At 33.8% G+C, this 15203-nt stretch overlaps 3 protein-coding genes across 3 annotated transcripts; 1 reads left to right on the top strand and 2 right to left on the bottom strand.

Annotated features, from left to right (window-relative positions):
• Window positions 1-2989: 2989 nt before the first annotated feature.
• Window positions 2990-5707, bottom strand: LOC132299058 (uncharacterized). Its single transcript, XM_059795499.1, has 2 exons — window positions 4863-5707; window positions 2990-3973 (listed from the first exon to the last, which is right to left on the bottom strand). The coding sequence occupies exons 1-2, from the start codon at window positions 5496-5498 to the stop codon at window positions 3500-3502; spliced, it is 1110 nt and encodes a 369-aa protein (XP_059651482.1). The 5' UTR covers window positions 5499-5707; the 3' UTR covers window positions 2990-3499.
• A 4609-nt stretch (window positions 5708-10316) lies between these two features.
• LOC132300949 (two-component response regulator ARR1-like) lies at window positions 10317-11738 on the top strand. Its single transcript, XM_059798253.1, has 4 exons — window positions 10317-10410; window positions 10690-10842; window positions 11079-11480; window positions 11584-11738. The coding sequence occupies exons 1-4, from the start codon at window positions 10317-10319 to the stop codon at window positions 11736-11738; spliced, it is 804 nt and encodes a 267-aa protein (XP_059654236.1).
• A 2516-nt stretch (window positions 11739-14254) lies between these two features.
• On the bottom strand, window positions 14255-15136 carry LOC132299057 (uncharacterized). Its single transcript, XM_059795498.1, has one exon. The coding sequence runs from the start codon at window positions 14998-15000 to the stop codon at window positions 14452-14454; it is 549 nt and encodes a 182-aa protein (XP_059651481.1). The 5' UTR covers window positions 15001-15136; the 3' UTR covers window positions 14255-14451.
• Between the last annotated feature and the right edge of the window lie 67 nt (window positions 15137-15203).

The following is a 15203-nucleotide window of genomic DNA, read 5'->3' as shown; positions in this document are numbered from 1 at the left end:
AAAAAAAAAAAAGATTTGTAACTATTATTTTTTAAAATAATTAATTTGTTATTTATAATAAAACTTATTATATCCAGTTTAAACTTTTTTACCCTTGTCTTCTGTGTCTTACGGATGAATAATTAATAGATTACTTAATACAATCTTTTTCATATAATATATTCATAAAAAATTAATGAAATTATTTTAAAATTTTCTACTTAAACAATTAATTGTCAAAAATAAAGGTAGCTTTATGCTAATTTAATGAAAAGCATGTCATCAAATTAATATGATGACATCAAATTAATATGATTTTTTTTTTTACGATTTATTTCAATAAGAAAAATAGATTAAGTGTAATTCAATAAGAAATGAATTATGATCATTTAATGAAATATAATCTAAACATTGGAGCATTTTGTAATAAAATGTGAAAATTCAAAAAAATTATTTATAAATTCAAACATAATTAAGAAAGATTTTTTGCACTTCACCCTATTAACAATTACACTTTGAATTTTGGAATTAAAAGCCAATTTGGCTAATGTGATTTTGTATTTATTTTTAGAAGTTGAGTGGAAAGTGTCGATGCCACTTGCAACTTACTAAATTGATTAATTTATTTCTCAAAGTTACACAATTTGGCAATTGTTTGAATAAATAAATTATTTAACAACACGTGTTAATTACAAACATAGGAAGTATAAACCCTACCCTTCATATAGTACAAGATGTGAGAGGGTATTTTCAATTTAAAATACTGATTAATTAAGACATAGAAAAGAAAGTACTCTACTACCATTAATTAATTAATCGGACCACATGGAATTAAATTGTGGGTTAAATAATGTTACAACTTCTTCTAATTCCTTATACTTTATTATCATAGATGGTCAAATAAATACCTTCGAGTTCCATTTTTCCTTGGGTGACTACAAAATGTCAGTTCAGAGGGTAACAACGTGCCCATTGGTCTTCTTAAATCAAATTGTTTAAGAGCATAGTTATTTTTCTTTTAATAAATAAGCATCCATCAAATGTGTTATGTACATTGTCAATTCGACGGGTCTCACCCCGCCCTATTCCATTTGAGGGTAATTTTGGAAATTTGATTATGTAAAAAGAAACGGAGATGGAAACTATTTTGAAAAACTTGACAGATTTTGAGATAATTATTAAAAATTAAACAGGAATGAGAATGGGGAAAGAAATTCTCACCCCCAAACTGCCTAATTGCTATCCCTACTTGGACTTGGTGTTTTATTTTTAATGAGTGAAATTTTGGCCAGAACAATGAGAGTGAAAGACTAACCAACCAAATGGGTCAACCCAGAAAGCATTTCTCTAGGGTTTAGCTCATTTTTGTTGTGGACTCTCATGCTTCGTTTGGTTGGAAAGATGGAAAAATGGATGAAAGGGAGAAGGGGAGGGATTGATGAGTTATCCTGAGGAAGGAAAAGTGTTACTTTCATTTTTTGTTTGGTTGAATGGAAGGGACGGCAAAAATAATTAATGAAGTGCTAGTTTTTTTTGTTTGGTTTGGAGGAAAGAAATGATAATTTATATAATTTTTTATTAATATACCCCTACTATATACAGTTATAAAATTAATTAGTTTAAAATTATTTAATAATTTTGAGCTCTACTAACAAGTTGTCCGATCAACATTACCCATTGTGGAGAAATATATTGGGTACCCAAGATCTGGCACTCCATCCAGTTGGAAAATGATAATTAAAGTCAAGTCAATTTTTAATAATAAAAATGACTAAAAACTATCTAAAAAACAAAATGTGATTGTATACAGCCATCCAAAATTTTGTCCTTGTTAAACCATCTCTAATGCAAATATTTTTATATGTCAAATCTATATTTTGAGAGGAGTTACAGTGTCAAAATGTTATATTCTAGCAATTTTGCTCCAATTGTGTATTTCATCCAAAATACTATTTTTTGACATAACAACCATTATTTTTTAATTATCATTCCTAACTACAATTTTCAATAAACATTTTATTTTTTGTGAGTGTTTGTATTTTATTTAGCTTATTTACCTTATTAAAAATAAATAAATTAAAACACAGACATATATATATATATATCAGCACAACATATATATATATACATATATGTATATACACACAACAGACATATACATATATATACACACAATCCTGACATATATATATATACACAAGCACAACATCAAATTGGTAGCGCATGCGAGAGAGAAGGAAGAGAGCAATAGCAGATTTGGCAATAGCTATATGTTCTGTTATATTTAGCAGCTCATTTGGCAAAGTTATATTTTGACAGCCCATTTGACATGTCATTGGAGAACCCATTTTAAACCCACATACTATATTTTGAAAATAGCAACCCATTGGAGTTGCTCTTTATGGGTTTTTTGTGATGATATACAATTACCAAAAGGGGGAAAAAAAATACAATTACTAATATTATTTCATAGATGAAAGAACTTGAGATATGACATTGTATTGCTGGTGTCACATTCAACACTTTGGTAGATTTCAAAGAGTATCACTGAGGAAAGTAAAAGTGATTTTTGGTAATATTCCAGATGGATAATTTTAATTAAACATCACGAAAACATCACCATTGCTGAATATATTTCACATTTTCTTTCTCTACTTTTTCATCTCTCGTACCAAATGGAGTAGAAATCGTAACAATTTTGTGGATTTATTTAATAATTAATTATTATTATTTTTTTAAAACTTTTCAAGTTAATTTTTTTATTTCGTCTTCACTTCTGTCTCCATTTTCCGAACCAGGAGCCAAATCGATGATTTTAAGGAAAATTAGAATGAAGCCATTTATCCCTCTAAACCTAGGGAAGAAATCTCCACCTTGCTTATTCTAAATTGAATAAGCATTACAAAGGTGGTCTCTTAGTAGCATAATTTGTATGCACGTGTAGAACTTTTGAATTTCACAAAAAGGACAATAGTTGCTTCCAAACAACTGAAGAAACCTTTCAATATTTTTTTTTTTTCTAAATTTTAATTTATTGCAAATTTCAATTCGTACATTGTTGGACACATTATTTACAAAAAGTTACGGGACAAGTGGCATTTTTAACATTTGGCTCCCCCCATGAACTCATTGAATGAGTCATTGACTTAACATATACATTGTTGGGCTTTAGATGAGACATGGACTTTATGTACATTGTTGGGCTTATTTCTGAAGGATAGGGCAAATTGAACTTCTTTGTCCCTGGATGTTAGAGGTTCTTGTCAGACAATGAATTCGGATGGAGTGCATCTTGAGCTGATCAGAATAGGCACACAACTCCACCTAACAGTTTAAAGTTTTAAATCCGATGGTAAGTATCTGACTTGTTACAAGGGGTAACCGAGTAGACACAATCCAGTTTTAAATCCGATGGTAAGTATCTGACTCATTACAAGTGGTAACCGAGTAGACACAATCCTTAATCGGACGTCACGCCAAACATCTCTAAGGTAGTGAAGTCCGGTCGCTATCCTCCTTTTTAAGGAATAGAAAGATCAGCCAAAAGCTCATCCACCAAATAGCTCAACACCCCAATCTCCACATCCAAGACTAATTCTTCTTGTTCCTCTTCAAACTTGTTCCACCTAACTATCCTCTGCATGTCTCTACTATATGCTTCTCTATTGCTCTCCACTTTCCATGCTAGTGACTTCCCATCATTTTGTTGTCCACTAATCCAAGCTTTGGCTACTCTAACCATCTCGCAATCAGACTCATTTTGCTGTTGATTTCTGCCTGTGGTGGTCAGTTCATGGCTAAAGAAATCAAACAGCAGAGTATCCACATTGGCTTTGCTATCTACTGAGCTTCTTGTTTCGAGTACTTGATTTAGTAGCTGCATTGCCTTTTCTTCAGCTCCAATTTCTTGTTCTTCATCTTCATCTTCTCTGAATGGGAAATCAAGCACCGATACGGGGCTGTGCTGTTCTTCCTCCTCGCAAATAAACTCTCCCTGTTCATATGTACCATTTTCAGTCAAATTTAAGGTATAACTCAAGCAAACATAAAATGATACTACCATTCTAGACAAATTGAGTTGTTCATAAAAGCTCTAATTTATAATGTAGAGTCGTATTTATACCCGAGATTTGCACTCTAATCTTAATTTCATGATCCAGTTTCATAACAATTTGAGATAAATTTATCCAGAAGAATGAATCTAAGCTCAAATTTTCAAATTTTTTTTTTTTTTTCTCTTGCTTCAAATCGGAGCACAAAAATTTATGGACTCTAATAGCCAATTTAGGCTCAACTTTGTTTAATTAAAAAGATAATAGAATTCATTAGTGGGAGGATTTATCTGACTGATTTACGTGAAATGTGTTTGATTTACATGAGTGGGGATTGCATCATGACGATGATATCAGTCGTTACTTACATAAAATGTGTCTGATCTCTTACATAAAATGTGTTTGATCTCGAACTCCTAACATTATTTTATTACTGACATCATAATATCCGTTATTGCCTACATAAAATGTGTCTAACCTCAAACTCTTAAATTATTTTATTACTAAAAAAATATTATAAATTAATTAATTATTACATTCTCACGTGGATCTCTTATAATTATGGATAGTAAATATTTATTGAGTACTTTTACAATTAACCAATATCCAACTGGTTAAGTGTCTTAAGCAGGTGGTGTGACACTGGAGTCAATTTTAAAACATTTCACATTTATTAATACAAGGAGAGTGAATTACACTAGTGTTTAAATTGAAATTGAAATAGTGATGCAAGTACTTTCTACAAAATCAAATAAAATCATATGGAATTAGGAATCTGTATGATTTTGAATAACTGAGTAAATTTTGACAACTCTAAAAGTGATTACTCACCATGGGGTCCACCGTTTCTCCTGTTGCCTCCTCCATAATATCTGCGCCGACACCACAATCGGTTAAACATTTTTTACCCATTTCAACCTCCTCCTCGTCGTCACATTTACCGCACCAAAACGGTAAATTCTCGTCGGCGGTGAAATCGCTATCACACCAGCTGCTACTTGCACTTGTACTGGTGGACTCCGTCCTAGTTGTGGTTGTGGTGGTGGTGGTGCACCGATGCGGAGAACAATCAAAATCCAACGGCGGAGATTTTTCTTCAATCAGGTCCCGGAACGATTTCAATCGCAATATGTCCCTCACCTTGACAGTAACCGAGATCTCCCGTAATACGCAGTCGTTTTTGCGTTTCGAGAGTCTCCGGGAAATGTTTCTCGGCAAAAGCGACGGAGACCTAACGGACCTGATCGGGAGGTGTTTAACGGCGTTAATCACGACCTCCGATGCTCTGTGAATTGCAGAGAACGCCATTGAAGCTGTTCTTGATCGGGTTCGGAGTAATTTGGTCGTATTGTTAGGCCTGAGATCAAGTTGGAGAAGGCTCCGTACAGTCGAATCGCATGAATTTGATTCGTCTGTGAGGAAGTCTTTGAGAAATCGAGGTCGTTTGTCTATGGAAAATGAATCCATGATAGGGAGAGATTTTAGAGAGAGAAAGAGAAAGTGATGGTTGAGTGTGGACTGTGGAGTGAGGAAGTGTGACGCGAGAGATATATAAAGGGAGAAGATGCTGTGGCAATCTAGAGAGAGAATTTGTGTGTGAGAGAGAGAAAGAGAGAGGTAGGTTCGGAGGTTAGAAGAAACAATGGATGGAGAGAAAATGACAGTGAAACGTAGAAGTGTCCAGGACAGTGCATAGTGAAATATATATAATATATATATATATAGAAGATGCTGCTAGGTGAAGCATGTCGGAGGACAAATTGGACTGACTGTGCCAATCAATCAACACCAGCTATAATTAAGTGCTATAATTAATTAAGTATCACTTGATTTAATTTTGTTTCATACTTATCACATGTAGACAACGAAGGAAAGTCCAAGGTAATACGTAGTAGTACTACTTGATCCAATATCATTAATCTTTAATTTGTAGGCCTTGATTTGGAAATGAATGACTAATCTTATGCAATGTGTTCGGTCATTGCACTGCACAATCACTCTTTTTGCACCCCCATTATGTTGCAATCAACTTGACTATCACGCTTGTGAAAATTGTTAGAAGTGAGCATCGAATGACTTGTTTAATTTGTAATTCTGAAAATAATTTTTTATTTTTTTAAAAGAATATAAAAAATTCTATTTGATTCACTTTCTGAGAACTGTTTTATGAAATTCAGTTATAAAAGACTTATTTTCATAAAACTGTCTTTTATAGTTTTCTGAAAACAGTTTTGTTAGAGAATTCTTTAGAACTGTTTTCAAATTAACAAATCAAACATACCCGATTAATTGCAAAAAAAAAAAATCATATTTGCGCTTGTTTAAATTATTTACTGAAAATTTTGGTATTGTAGTGATTTTTAACACTATTGCATTTATTTTCAACATATTTGTATCAATTTTTTAGTCAAATGTAATATGTTGAAAAACATATATAAGGTGTTGAAAAATATGTAACTCTATTACAGTAGAGAGATTATTAACTAAGTTCCAGGACTTTATCTGTACAGCGTGATGCGAAACCTAAAATATAGTATCAGAACCATAAGTCCATTCGGATCAGATCAGGACCACATGACCACATCGCTTGTGGGAAGAAGCCATCTGGCTCGACCCTCACTACTTTTTCTTTTTTGGGGGTAAAAATAATAACAAAATGACATATATAAATGGTCGAACTGAAAGAAAAATAATTAAAGTCATTTCAAATTAAAGTTAAAGAGTAGTGCATTTATCACCTCTTAATAATACACAGTATGTGTGTATATATGTACATATTGAATATATGAACATATATACAAGGTGTTTGCATGGGGAGGCTTGTGTGGATGTTGGTGCAGGCGTGAGTGCATGCTCATTCTTTAATTGTAAAATCAACTCAAGATTTCAAAATTTTGAAGTTTGTCCCCCAACGCTCCTACCAGCACCAAGCGATTGAAAGATTTGGGGACGTGAACGTGGGTAGTACTAATCGGAATCCGATGTTTGAATTCATTACTTAATTAGTTCTCAAAGCTATCATGTCGGCTCCATCCACTCCAACCCATGCGTAAATTGAATGTCATCAATCCAAATTTAATTTACCTTGATGACATTCAATTTACGTATAGTTTTATCGAGTGTATGCCCTATTCTATCTTCGCTTGTGAGCTTAACCTAGTTATACCTAGTTATAGAGACACATCTTTGAGGCAATGAAAAATACTCTTACAATTAAGAGAGAGAGGTACTGGTAATTGAGACAGTGCAGTGATATATATATATATATATATATATGTGTGTATATATGTATGTATATAGAAGAGATGATGTTGTCGGTTGAGGGATGTCGGAGGACAAATCCCAATCAACACTAACTATAATTAATTAATTGTCATTTGGTTTTAATTTGTTTCATATTTATCACATGTAGACAACAAAGGAAAGTGCAAGGTAGGTAATACATGCATTCATTAGTATTTTATAAATGTCATTAATCTTTAATTTACAGGCTTGGATTTGAAAATAAAATGATTAATCCCTGAAGTTGTTATACAGAGTGTTCGTGTCATTGTCCTACACATCTACTCAATTTTGTGCGGACTGTTTTAAAAACTGTATATAAAACAAGCGCACGATGTGAAACGAATAATAATGAAATGACATACATAAGTGTCCCTTATACTTATTTTCCTGAATTGAATAAAAAATAATAATGTCATTTCATATTAAAATTGGAGTTAGAGGGAATCTATGATAAATTCTCACCTCTTAATGAGAAATATGAAAAAATGTTTTTGAAAATTTTACATTTCAATTTTTTTTTTCTTTGATGAATAATTTTGTTGACTCCGGGAGATTCCTTAAATTTTGAAATCACTAAGACAATGAGGACTTGTTTATGTTCATAGTTTTGATTAAATTTATTCGGTTTAATATGTACAATCACTGACTAAAACATTAATTAGGATCAATTATGCACATAAACAAGTCCTCATCCTCTCAGAGATTTCAAATTTTTAGGCATCTCCCTATATCAACAAACATTACTAACAAACCTAAGCATATAAACAGATGATGATTATGCTCTCTCTAGTTTTTTCAACCTCAAGGTTGATGCCTTGATGGTCCATCATTAAGAGGTATGAAGGAAATGGATACAAAATGAAAAATGCATTGGAATTTGCCCTAAATTACAACATTTTCCATCATTAAGAGGTGATAAATGCATTAGAATTTAACTTTAATGCACTTCACTCTGATTTTAATATATATATATATGCTTATGCATATCATTAAGAGGTGATAAATGCATGAGAATTTATCATAAATGCATTCCAACACCAGTTTTAATATGAAATGACATGATTATACTTTATTCTATTCGTATAAGGGACATTTATATATGTTATTTAATTTAATAAAACCAAAATAATAGGGAAGTAATAGTGAGGGTCAAGCAATCGAAGATGTCTTCGCTGTCTTGACACTCATGGATTTATGATTTTAATACTATATCTTACCTTCACATTATGCCGATATTATTCATTTTTATAGACTCTCAATGTTTACGATTTTTAAAACACGTTTATATATACCATTAAAGAAATGAAAACCATCATGAATGGGAAGCAGCCAAGTGTAAACTTTATTGCTTTTACATCATTTTTAGTAAAGACAGGTAGGCATTCATACAAACACAAAATCTCACAAAAAACAATTCTGACCTAACAAGGAGGACCTGAAAAATAAATGTTAAATTTACACGTAGTGCTTGGTGTGCACACCAAGCTTGTTTTAAAAGCTTTTGTAGTGCTTTGTGTGATCTTTCTTTTCAATCCTCAAAAGCCAAACTGAGTATTGTTAGAACTGTTGTTTTTAGAATTATAAGGATTAGTGTGTATTTAGCAGAATGTGTGACCAAAAAACTCTAGTACTTCTCATCATGGTCTACAAAAACTAAGCAAAACCATTTGATAAAGGTTACATGTTAAGAAATTTAAATGAATATGACATGACATGTATTAGAAGAAACTGCAACACACGAATCATATAGAATTAAACTAATCAAAGCAAATGAAACTAATTAGCAAGGAACACATGGAAAGGCTAAACCTCGAGAGTAGCTTAAGCTAGGTTGGAATGGTTCCTCGTTATCGGGAACGGAAAAAAATGTATAAAAGACGGTTGTCAGAGTCACGAGTCTCATTCTATATAACAGAGGTAATCTCATAAGCCAAGAGAGAACAGAGAATATACTTAATAATCACCAATCTCAATCTAATATGTTCTGCCTCGAAGATGTGTTTCTATGAATGTGTAGTTATCGACCAGAAAGAAAGCTATATAACAGAGGTAATCTCATAAGCCGAGAGAACAGGACATATATATACTCAATAAAACCAACAAATTTTAGGAATCGGTAATGCAAGAAAATATTCAACACAAACCATGCGTAAATTGAATGTTATCAATGCAAACCTAATGTCATGAACGGTGATAAATACATTCATATCTGTGAACTTGCTATACTAGAGAACCAGGAAAAAAACAATTAATAATGAATATTTTGAGGCATGCCCTGCATGAAAAGATATCATGAACTGAACTTCACTACATTATGTTGAGAACAACAAATTGATAATAGACCACATACTTTTTCATAGTGTAGTAGGCAAGGGTGTCAATTTGGCTCAAAATTAATTTGTTGGAGACCTTGCAACACCTTATCGAAAATAAGGATATTAGAAATTTTCTTTACAACTTAAGTTCGTAATTTGCTAATCCTTATCTCATGATATCTCTTCCCCAGCTCACACTTAGGTTATGATTTTCTTTTTCTAAACATTTGGTAAAGTTAAAACCTTTCCTTTTTCTTTTTTCTTTTTTCCCATGAAATTTCCTTCCTAGCTCGATATAAATAACGTGAGACATAACTGAATTAAGAACTAAAAAAAAATGTAGATTAGATTAAAAGTTAATTTTTCTAGTGAAATAATTGAAGCCATCCCTAAAGCTATGCAGAGTTCTTGCCACCGCACTAGGCAATGATCTCCTAGGTCAACCGTTCACAAGGGTCCCACCTAATTATGCATGACAAAAATACGATAAATTTTGAGCAGGAAGAGGGGAGAGTACAAAAATTCTTGAGGTAAATCATTTATGACACTTCCTCTCTCCTATGCCTTGTGTTCTTTACAAGGTATGCCTTTTGTTTCCCCTCCAAATTAAAAACATCTTCTCGACATACTTCATACCTTTATCAAGCATAGACATCAAAAGTTACTACTTGAATCAAGTCAATCTATGGGAACTAAAGAAATCTGTATACTGGTCATCGATAATGATCCTGCGTGTTTTAAGATTGTGGCCGAGATGCTTCCATGCTGCACTCATAAAGGTATTAAACAGAAATCACACTTTAAACCAAATTTTATTCCTTTTAGGATACTGTTTATATAGAACTTATACAAGAGCTTGTGTTTGATTTATAATCTGCAAATGCTTTACTTTTATATTTCAGTCACATATATCTGTTCCTTATAGGGTATTGTCTACTCAATTCTATAAGTTAAGTTGAATTCAAGCCTCTACTTCTTTTGGAGTAGTAAAAAGTATTTGATACTATGAGATATCATGAATTTATGTTTTTTCATCATTCTAAACATCTTTCTCTCAGTTTTGCATTTTGATCAGATCGCCAACGCATTAAACACCATATGGAAGAGCAAAGACAGGCTAGAATTTGTTCTAACAAATGTTCAAAGGTCAGATACAAACAGATTTGAGATCATTCAGCACATAGAGAAAGAATTCAAACTTCCCATCATTTGTAAGTATGATCCTTTTTGATCACTTGTTTTTATCCCATTTTTTCCTTAATTATTTGATACAAATTGTTTTCAAAGAACGCATTAAATCCTCCTCGTTTTACACTTCTCATCCACATTCTCAGCAATCAAACAGATAAAATTCTAGTCAATTTTTATTCTTCATCTTGAATATTTTTACTAATTTTTATTTATCAAAAATATATATATTTTTACTAATTTTCGTTGACTAATGCAGCAATATCATCGGATGAAAACAAGAAAACTGTGCCACTAGGTTTGGAAAGTGGTATTACGCTATATTTTCTGAAATCTTTGAGCATGAACAACGTTAACAACCTCAGACATTTTGCATATGCGAGAGAGAAGGGTAAATTGGTGGAACCTGAAATTGCAGCCAGTGCTCAAATGGCCTCAGCAACCGAGAATGCAATTGATCAGGTGGGTACCAGAAATGAATCATCTGTTGGTGAAGCATTTGGAGGATATGAAAAGCATAAGAGAAGAGAACTCAAAAGGACAGCTGAAAAAAGTGAAGATAGTCCAAATGACTATCCATGTGAAAAGAAGCAAAGGGTTGTTTGGACTGCTAAGATGCATAATAAATTTTTGGAAGCCATTCAACAATTAGGCCATGAAAGTAAGATATATTATGTGTTTCTCATTTTCTTATTATTTTCATCTTCAATGTTATGTTTAATCTCTCTTTCATTGTAACTAACTTTTTATCTTTCTGCATTCAGGGGCTTTTCCGAAGAAAATAGTTGAAGTTATGGATGTCCCTGGATTGACTAGAGAAAACGTTGCTAGTCATTTACAGGTTTGTTCTTCCTTAGATTTCAGATGTTCTCCAATTGTCGTTTCCACATATATATTTGAGCAGTATAGAATTCTTTGACAAAAGAACTTTTTCTTAAAGCAAAAGACAATACCATGCCAGTTAATTTTGAGTTTTGATGCATGAGGGTCATTAATTATAGAAAATCAGAAAGATAATATCAGAATCCTTATTTACTAAACAAAGATGATATGTGATATCGGCATTCAATGCCCAAAATTTTGCAATCAAAGCAACGCCAATTACGACATGTTTAACAAAGCATGGTAATGTCTTATTTAAAAAATAAAAAAATGTAACACGCTAACCTCAAGAGGTAAAATGAGCGATCGACATGGTTAGTTCAACTTTTCTTCTTGGGTATCCCATGAGGTTTTCCATGCATGCCGGGCAAGCAACCTTAAAGAGGAACGTGTGTCGCAGGGAATTAGTCTTGCCCCAAGGGTTGGCATCCCTTTCATTTCCAAGAAAGAGAGAATTCTGATATGTTCTTTTTCCTCTGTAAACTTGTAAAGGATGTTTTTCATGATCATTGTGAATCTCTTTATTGATGAAACATGCATACATATTGCAGAAGTACCGAATGTGCTTGAAGCGATGTCAAGAAGCAAAGCAGTCCACCGGTTCAAATTATGGAATAAACTTTTCAACTGACGTCGAAGGAACATGCTTTCCATCAAGCTATCCTCTACGGAATTTATACTCTTCACAAGGAATTTCTCCCTATCCAATGCAGCAAACCAACTTGACACCTCTCCAACAGCTATCCAATTTCACCATTTCCATGCCTCCAACTAATAATTTTTCCTTTACTAACCCCGAAGCATCAAACCCTATGTCAAATTTGGGGTACCAACAATCACTTACACTGAGCAACCAGGGGAACCTACACTACCCTTATACACACAATGTGTCTTCTGTTCAAGCAATGCCACAGAACAATACCGATTACGTGGAGTTTGCATCTATACAACCCAATTGTCAAAGAGGCTCAACTCCAGTGGAATCAATATATCTCCCCAATATACCACTCAACAATAAGTTCAGGCTATATGAAGAACACACCAAGAACATTCTTTTCAACATTGAGAACAGCATGTCATCCAACGGCACAAAACATCTGGGCACAAGTTCAAATACCAGTAGTGCTTATGTTGGATACAGATTCACGAATAATGGGAAGTCGGTTAAGTTTGGACAAATGGGTGGTTTAGGCAATGATGAGATGATCGGAATAGAAAATGTTCTATCTGCAGAACGAAGTTTTGTGAATGAAAGTTCAGTCCACCACCCTTCAACATCCCTCAATTGCATTTCCCAGGAACAACATGCTCTGCCGCCACTACTGCAACTACAACATGAGTTGATGGACAGTTTTGAGGACGAAGGAGATTTAGATGATCTGCTGAATGCTACAGAAAACACAAGCCCTCGAGATTTAGATGTTCTGCTGAATGCAACAGAAAACACAAGCCCTCAATGGTTTTGGGATGGCGATTTTGCTGACACACTTTTCAACCATTCTCACTAATCTTCCACTCAACGGGGGCTTTACTCCAACTCCATTTTGTTCAGGTGTTACTTCATCTTCTTCTTTTTCTTTCCTTGTCATTATCAACATTTATCGAACTAGCTTCCAAAATTTTAAGCTCTACATAGAATTAGGTTTTGATAGTTGTAATTAAGTTAGATACAATTTGGACTTGAAATATCTATACACAGCTACTGATTTGGATGAATCATATCTCATGAAAAAAGGTAGGGTTTGGATTTGGACATATTACTTCCTCTTGATGACTCTTCTGAGCCAGTTTGGGATTGCTTTTAGAATGTTAAAAGCGCTTTTAATAGTAGAGCCGTTATAAAAGTACTGTCAGTAAAACGCATTTAAGCGTTTAGTGACACATTGTATAAAGCACTTTTTATACTTGAAGTACTTTTAAAACTGTTTGGTAATAATATTGCTTAAAGTACTTTTATTACTAATTTTACTATATTACCCTTACATTAAACATATGATATTTGCTATTTGTTTATTACAGAGTCCAAAATAAACTAGGATCACATATTTTGTTTACATATTTTTTAAATATCACATATTTTGTTTATTACAGAGTCCAAAATAAACAAGGATCTTTGTTTGTTACAGAGTCCACGCGTTATTTGCTATTTGTTTGTAGAAGCCTAAAAGGGATAAAATTGTATTAATAAAAAATATAGAGGGATTAAATTGTCTATAACAAAATTAGTTACCTAAAAACACGTACCTCTACCCGTAACATAGTTCTAAAAGCTACAATTCTTAACTTTAATTAAATGCACTTTTTAGGTCTAACCTCTACTATGTTTAAAAGCTTTTTTTTTTCACCAAACACTTTGCACCGCAATTTTTTAAAATAGAAGTGTTTTTCAGTAATAGAGAAGCAGTTCCAAACACCCACTCAGTAAACTTCTCTAGCTTCAACATGCACTTTATATATGTTTGTGTATGTATTTGCTGTTCTTTCACTAAATAATACAAAATCAAAAGCACCCAAAATGACCAATAAATTATCTCATCCTAGCTTCCACTATACTAAATTCACAAACTTAATATATATGTAGCATATACTGAAACAAACACATACACGCAAATAAAATAAAATACAATAAAGGAATCTAAATTATTATCAGACAAATTGAATTGCCAAAAGAGCTAAATATATAGATTATGATTCATTAATGCCCTGTCACTGACCTGTAACTACAACAATGCCATTTCTGAAACTCAAACTCAACCATGAAACTGATAGACAAGATCGAGAGACCTCAACCTGGTCCCATGAGGATCAAACCCGCCTGAACCGCTCACCAGCTCATGATCATACCACCGCCGCTGCTCCGCCGCCGCCGCCGACGGCGACAGCGGCCGCTTGGGGCGCTTGTTCTGAATGAAGCAATCTCTCATCCGTTCCTCCACCCTCTCAATCGTGGTCTTCGAATTCTGCTCCGCCTCCGCCTCCTCGTCATCGCGGTCGCCGAGTTGCATCGGCTCGTTGTCGTTGTCGTTGTCATCCATGTAATTGCCGTTGCCGACGGCAGATGAGACGGAGTTCTCGGCGGCGAGAGGAGGAGGAGGTGGTGGTGGGGGTGGTGGGGGATGGAATTGGGGTGTTTGGGAGAGGAAGGAAGACAGGTGGTGGTGGGCGGAGTGAAGAGTGGAGTAGATTTGAAGGAGTTGAGATGGGTCTGTGGTGTTTGGGAGTTGTTTCGCCATTAGGGTTGCTTGCTCTAGAGTTAGAGCCAGGTCTGTTAATGCTGGGTATTCTGTCACCATGTCCATTCTCTCTCTCTCTAAAAGTATATGTTCTCTTTCTATATGTTATATCCCCTTCCTCCTCTTTGCATTTCAGGTGGGTCTACATTTCACAATCACAACCTATGGTTGTTTCGGAACAGTCTCTCAAACCGTGCTTTCAAGCCTTCCATAAGTAAAATCATCTGAGATCGAAGCCCTTTTTAGTAAAAATACAAACCTGTTTGGCT

This window comes from Cornus florida, unplaced genomic scaffold (assembly GCF_030987335.1).
Source record: "Cornus florida cultivar Cherokee Brave unplaced genomic scaffold, ASM3098733v1 CherokeeBrave_3.0.0_Hap2_Chr03, whole genome shotgun sequence".
In the NCBI taxonomy this organism is placed as follows: domain Eukaryota; kingdom Viridiplantae; phylum Streptophyta; class Magnoliopsida; order Cornales; family Cornaceae; genus Cornus; species Cornus florida.
This window is presented reverse-complemented; position numbering and strand designations above follow the sequence as displayed.